The 7033-nt window shown below is 44.6% G+C and overlaps 1 protein-coding gene across 1 annotated transcript; it reads right to left on the bottom strand.

Moving 5' to 3' along the window:
- Positions 1-1378: 1378 nt before the first annotated feature.
- On the bottom strand, positions 1379-5732 carry LOC124676305 (E3 ubiquitin ligase BIG BROTHER-related-like). Its single transcript, XM_047212385.1, has 7 exons — positions 5583-5732; positions 4775-5003; positions 4628-4692; positions 4488-4532; positions 4094-4218; positions 3286-3394; positions 1379-1467 (listed from the first exon to the last, which is right to left on the bottom strand). Exons 1-7 carry the CDS (start codon positions 5727-5729, stop codon positions 1429-1431), a joined length of 759 nt encoding a protein of 252 aa, XP_047068341.1. The 5' UTR covers positions 5730-5732; the 3' UTR covers positions 1379-1428.
- Positions 5733-7033: the final 1301 nt, after the last annotated feature.

Below are 7033 nucleotides of genomic sequence, written 5' to 3'. Positions count from 1 at the left end.
TTTTCCAAACACCAAAAGTTTAAACAACATGTATGGGTATGAGCTTGGCTCGGCTCATTTCCGCAATACAAGGCGAGGCGGGCGGCGGAGTGTGTGAAGGTTGCTTCTCTTCTCACACCTTAGTGGGACTAGAAAAAACTCACCTTATAAACCACTCTACCTCTTCGCCAACAAGTAATATGAGACTAAACTTTAGTCCCCACATCTAAGCCATTTTGTTTTCAGAATTTTGTTTTGAGCTATGGGCTAAGGCCCAATGCCAAATTCCAAGATATATTCAAGAAAATGCGATCTGATTTCCAAAGGATTTGAGCAGGAACCTTTCATGAAAAGAATTGCTAGAAAAAATGAGTTAAACGTCAACTTTCTGAGGCACGATTGCTTCCCAGCCTATTGTAGATAAAAACATATTCAATGGTTTCAAATAATATATAGAGTGAATTTCACCTTTCTGTCCTCTAGTTAATTGTGTATTTGTGATATCAATTACCTGGTGTAGAGAAAATTCGTCTAGATTACCCCTTTCGAAAACTTCAAACCCTACTTTACTAATGCATGTCCATGGGGAGACGAAATATTTCGAGTAAATGCAATGGTATGTACTACCTCCATACCGGTTTACAAGGCAATTAACTCCATTAGATTCATATTAAAAGAAGTTTCCGGTGGTATAATTTTTATGACCAAATTAGTACTCAAATTTTTTTCTCAAAATACGTAATATCCCGGTAAAAGGACATGGAGGGAATAGATGACGAACGTTGTACTGATCAGAAGCCAAGGGTTGCCATATAGAAAATGCTAATTTTAGTAGTTTCTGCAACATCGGGCAGCGTCAATGTGTCAGCATTTGTGGTTAAGTAGTCTTGGTTCTAGGCTACATGTCCACAAAAATATCTAGTCCAAGCAAGGCAAATGAGCTGAGAATTTTTGTATACTTTATTGGCAGCAATTACTTTACTGCCTAGTGCTACTGTTGCGTGCGTGGAATCTTAAGGCTCTTGTTATTCCCAGACCAGACAAGTCAGATTCCATCAGAGCGCAATTTATCATGGCCATGGAACAAGACAATAATGCGGCCTGTGGAAAATTCTAGCCCAGATGAAGCATGGCGGATCTAATAGTAGTCACCAGCAGTGAAAAACTACAATATGGTTACAATGCTCTACAATATGGTTACATGCAGTGAGGCAACACGTCTGGGACATGTGGGAAGTTCCAGCGACTATTGTTAGTCTTATGACAGTGAGAAATCCAGAACATAAGCACCAACCTGTTTATTTTTGCTGAACGAAAACATAAACTCTTGTTAGTCTTGCATTTTTCGCAACCAGGTAGCATGCTAATGAAGTGATGCACAATGCCAGTAACACAACACCTCTTGACCACGTAGACGCTGACCATCAGATGAATCTGCAATCTTCGCTTTTATGACCCAAAAACCTCCTTGTTGCAAACGGGGCATACCTAGCATCACAGCACAGTGAATTACACTGGCCTGATCAGTGGTCAAACTTCTCAGGAGAAAAACAGAGAAACAAAAAAAGATCGCACCAACGACTGAAAAGCATTACAGGACATCCCCTGATCACTATCAACTTAAGTGGGTAGTTTCTTCCAGCACCAGCTTTTATTCCAATTGTAAGATTTTTAGGCATGATCCTCATTCCTATCTTGGCAAAAAAAAAAAAAAAAAAAAAAAAAAACTGCACTTGGCAAGCACATTTTTTTTTCGAAATGGGGGAAATATCGCCTCAGCTTCTGCATCCAAAGGATGCACACGGCTTTTTTTATTAAATTATTCACAACACCTTACAAGAACAATACAAAATATCAAACTCAAAGCCACCTCGCTAAACCTACAGAGGGATGAAGGGGGTGACAATTCACCAACTCATATCATCCAAAAAACCAAATGCCTTCCTAGGCCGGGGCCGCCCAATAGCAGATGAGAAGCACATCCAGTCAAGCAGACTCTCAGCATACGCCAACGCACACACCATAGAAGTTGCTACCGCCGTCTTCCTCGACTCCATCTTCAAGAGAGATCATCGCATTGGCCATGTCAGGCCTGCCATCGATGCCGCCACGGCGCCAGACGACTCCACCATCCTCGCGCATGTCCATCACACCGCATCCGTCTCGAGACACCACCGCACCATGCCGCGGCGACTCGACGACGCCGACACAGAAAAGCACACCGCTCCACCTCGGCACCACCACCATCCGTTGTCCGCTCCGAAAATGATACCCCCAACAGGGAGAACGGCGTTGCGCGCCGCTATCGTCCGATCCGGGAGACCCGGGTCTAGGGTTTCCCCGGAGCAGCCCGCACGAAGAAACGCAGACCGGCAGACAATGCCTTCAACAAGGTAACAACGAAAGGTGCCGCCATCATCCGCCATGACCAAAGTCCAGGCCGGCTCACCGGCAGCTCGCGCTCGCCATCGGGAGCTAGGCGACGGATCGCAAGATCCGCCACGGCTAGCCACACAACTAGCCGATCTCCTCCGGCGAGAGAGAAGACCACCACCACGGTGCCACGGTCAGCGGCAACCTGCCACCAGGTCGGCGCCGTCACCACCATCGCCATCCAGGGCCGCCGCCCTTGGTGCCGTGATCCCAGCTCTTGAGGAGGAGCAGCACGCGATCCACCCCCATCCCCACCCGCCCGGCCATGCCAAGGCGAGGAAAGAGGAGAGGGTCCGGAGCCGCGCCGCCGCCCGCCCTCCCGGCGAGGTCACGGCGAGGAACGGCGGAGAGGGCTGCGCCGCCATGGCCAGGGCCGCGTCGCCGCCCCCAACACCGCCCGCGCCACCATCAACCAGAACCGGGACCATCCCCCCGGCGTGGAGGCGTGCCTCCTACCGCCGCACCAGGGGACCACGCGAGGATCCCCGCCGCCCCCATCACCGGCCGCGCCAGGCTTCGTCGGCGGCGGCCTCCGGGGACGACGAGGAGGGGAGGGGAGGGGGAGGGGAAGGCTGCGGCGGCGGCGGCGGCTAGGGTTCGCCCGAGTCGCCCTTGGAGGAGGACGACCCGTGCGTTGAGATGGATGGGACTTGGCAAGCACATATGACATGAAATACAAAAAAGGGTTCTGCGCTAACATATTAACGTCTGATTGACTTTAACAAGTGAAGAACTGAAGATAAGATCATTCTTATGGCAAGTAAAGCAGGATGGCTGCAGCAGAAATGTTATCAGGCTACACTCAAAGAAACTACAGCAATCCATACAAGAATGTAAAACACCAGGACGACTACAGCAGGCAAGGTAGCTTACCTTATTGATCTTCAACCATTTGGCGACACAAGTTTGATGGTACTGATGCGCACAGGGCAATGTAGTCAGCTTATCTCGGTTCTTGTAAGCCATACAGCATATCACACATCTGTTGTTTAAACATTAACAGATGAGAACTTAAAACCACAAAAATATTACTAAATAGATTGCGTGTTCCCAGGGCTGGTGTTAATCAAATTGGTGGGCTATCTTTGGGGTGATGGCTTTGTCAATCTGGATGTCTCGCAACAATGTTGTTTTCAATGGAAAAGTTTCCAGCTCTCCTTTGCAAAAAAAAAAAAAAAAAATGATTAATTTCTTGACGCAGTGGAAATGCATTTGCCCGGTAAAGCTTGAGGGCAAATGGAGGAACCTGGTGGATCGGCTGCAGATGTTGGTGCGGAAGATGCATCTGCTGGCTGGACCAAGAAGAGGGATTGGGTGAATGCTTTTGTTGCTGGGAAAGTGATCTTGGTTATAACCCTTTAGTGGGCACTCTGCACTTGTCACGTTCTATGAGCATTCTGTTTAGTTTTTCGTTTTCTGTCTGACTTGTACTTACTCTTTTCCTGTTTTCCTTGCGTTGAACTGGTAATAATGCCTATGTGTTGCTTTCATAAAAAAGCACGGCCTTCCTTTGGGGGGGGGTTTCTCTAAAAAACGAAATAGACTAATCGGTAAAGCAGGAACTTGGGGTAAAATGGTGGGTCAGCTGTGCAAAGCTGCCACAACCACATATAAAGTATATACCACGTATTCAACACAAAAAACAAAGAACTTGAGTGATCGTATGGGCTTGAGGACATACTCATCGTGTTTTTCCTTTCTTGAGAATATCCTAATTTTGTATGTTGAAGACTTGAGGAGTGCTATCACATCTTCTGGCAAACCTTTGCTTTGTGTACCAATAGTTTCCCCTAATTGCTGCAGCTCCTGAAATAAGGAAGTGATTAGAAAAATGAAGTAAGAACTAAGAAGTCCCATTCCCTTGTACGGTAGACGTGCTAAAAAACAAACTGAGGCATCCCTGTTTGTTGTATTACTAAATAAGAACTATCAATGAAATTCAATTCACAGTTCATATCAAAGACATGTAAGAGTCCATTAAGAAATAATTGAGCATAGTCGGCTCGCAGTGGGGCATGACCCTTGATGGAACAGTAGGGAATATACTGGCCAAACAGAGCATTGATGATACACACCTCATAAGTCATATTGTCAGGATCGACGCTATCCTCTGTTACTACCTGAAAGTTGGAAACATAGATTAAAGTACATATATTATACAAAACTATGATTGTTTGAGGTAAACCTGTAGAACCAAAGCTGCTGTAGTGAATACCTGAGGAGTTCTGCTTGCAGAAGTATTGCCATGGTTGGGTGTTGAAGAACGTACTGGCTTTCTTCCTAAAAAGGTGTTTTAACAACATTTACAAGAGGAATCAGATTGGCATAGTATATTTACGAGTACCAGTAGACGATTAATCACCTTCTTTTAAGATATTGCCACCAATTGATGTATTAGAAATTTGGTCTTCTATCTCTTGCAACTCTCTAGCTAAAGCTTCATCGACAGCTAGCTGTGACTCATAATTTGCAGCTCCTCTTAATTTTGGTTCACCCGATGTCCGCTGATGACCACAACTAGAACTAGGATAAGAATGAGTCCTAGATGAACCACTAACATCATTTCCTTGGAGTAATTGATATACTATTTCCTGAGCAAAGTGCAACAATAGGCAAGTTAATACGAAGCTTTTGTCATATTTTGTCGTATGCTGTTGTGCTACAAATGAGAAAACATATCAATCCGACCTACAAGCTAGAAACGAAGAGTCCAAATATTTGGTCATTGACAATAGTTATTTGGATCTTTCAATAAGTGATCAGTTTGTAATTTTGCAATGTACATGTCATTAAAATGGTAGTCTACAAGCCATGAATATGTTAAAACATAACTCCTAAAGATGAACCATTGTTTCTTAAGTTATGTGATTTAACATATGTCCAAAGATGATCTGCCAGAAAAAGGTTTGTATTATATTACTAGACCTGGTCAAGCTCCACATAACAAATACCCGGCCTTGGCCCTTGGATAAAAGATTTGGTTGAGATTTCTATGCACAACGCAACAGAAAAGTACAGTATAATACCCTCCACAACAGACAAATGCCTGGGATAGAATGTGTGACTGAGATTTCTAGTGCGAACTAACAGCAATAACAATGATGACATACACACAAATAAAAAAACAGAAACAATCAAGTAAGTTATGGACAGGTAATGGGAACAAAAACCTGATCTTGAAGAACTAGTGCAAGATCAACATCATCTTCAAAGAAGCATCCCCCAAAATTTTCTTCGATTGCGTACGGTGCAGGGGCATCCATATAGCACACAACCGCCTCCTTCTTCTTCCCTGTTGTATCATGTAGCACCACCATGCTCACGAGTCATGAGCACCTAGCAAGGGAACATGCAGAACATTACCGGATTGTGCTAGATTTGCGAACATGTGATCCTTACTACCATACTATCAAAATAAAAAAGAAAATACTCGCTCGTTGCAACTTACACATCAAATCCTCACAAGCACTGTTCTAATAACTGTTTTCAAGCATTGGATAATCTTAGCTATCAACTATAAAAGTGCAATTGCAACCCTCTGCAGACCTAGAAATGAAAATTGAAAACCTTCCTCTGGGGGAAAATCTGGAGCAAGTAAAATGCCACCAACACAAGTATGTAACTGCAGGAAATCCAGTATATATGTGATTCTACGGTAAGAAATCTCTGTTCGAGAAAAGACAGACAGACAGACAGACAAGCGATCGGCGGAATGCAAAAGGGATTCCGCCAATTCGTGGCCACAGCGCTTCGGATCTAACACTGCAATCGCTCCCCTACACACTACAGGTCAAAATATTATTCCCAAATAAAAATATTCTTGAAATGAAATAGCAGGCGAATCCAGGAGAACATAGGAACTGGAAGCGGAACTTACCAACGAGCGGACCGGGGAACGGGAGATTTGCGAGACTGCGACCTGCGAGTGCGAGGGACTGCGCGGGGAGGGGACTGAGGAGTGGGAGAGGAGCCTGTTTGCTCGGCTGCCTTTTCGCCTCCAGTGTCGCTGAGTGCAGCGCAGGCGCAGCTGAAATCATGGCCTCCGTAGACCGGCTCCACCGCGCCGGCCGTCGGAGGGGGACGCACGCGCGTGTGGGCCTGCAGTAAATGCGTAGTTCACGGGCCACTTGTATATCCGTGACGGCGGCTGGCAAATTTAGCTCCTATCGGGCCGGCCAAATACGATTTTTTTTTACTTTTTCCTCCTTCTTGTTTTTCTTTTATATTTCTTCTTTGTACTTCACCGCCTTTTCGGTTTACCTTGTTTCTTCCAATTATTTTAATTATTAGTTTGATTTTTGATATCCCTTATATTTAAAAAGTTACTATGTGTTCGTTTTACAAAAAAAAGTCACTTAAACTTTTTAAAATACTTGCACATTTTTTGGTAGGATGAACATCTGTTTTTTTTTTTTTTTGAGAAACGGACGAACATCTGTTTTGATAGATAGACATGCAAATTATCAATAAATACCAATACCATAAGACATTATGTAGGACCAGGGGCGAAGCTAGAATAAATGCTCATTGTGGCCAAACCAGCCGATAATAGAAGATTGTAGTTATTTTTAAGGTAAATACTACATATCTGAGTCCGATTGTTGTCAAACCGCCGGACCTC

This window comes from Lolium rigidum, chromosome 7 (assembly GCF_022539505.1).
Source record: "Lolium rigidum isolate FL_2022 chromosome 7, APGP_CSIRO_Lrig_0.1, whole genome shotgun sequence".
Lineage (NCBI taxonomy): Eukaryota > Viridiplantae > Streptophyta > Magnoliopsida > Poales > Poaceae > Lolium > Lolium rigidum.
This window is presented reverse-complemented; position numbering and strand designations above follow the sequence as displayed.

Coding starts and splice junctions, on each gene's coding strand:
- LOC124676305 (XM_047212385.1), bottom strand. CDS start 5,729: ATGGTGGTGCTACATGATACAACAGGGAAGAAGAAGGAGGCGGTTGTG. Junction 3,395..4,093: donor AGAAAGGAAAAACACGATGA/GTATGTCCTCAA, acceptor TTTAAACAACAG/ATGTGTGATATGCTGTATGG. Junction 1,468..3,285: donor AATGGTTGAAGATCAATAAG/GTAAGCTACCTT, acceptor CTGTGATGCTAG/GTATGCCCCGTTTGCAACAA.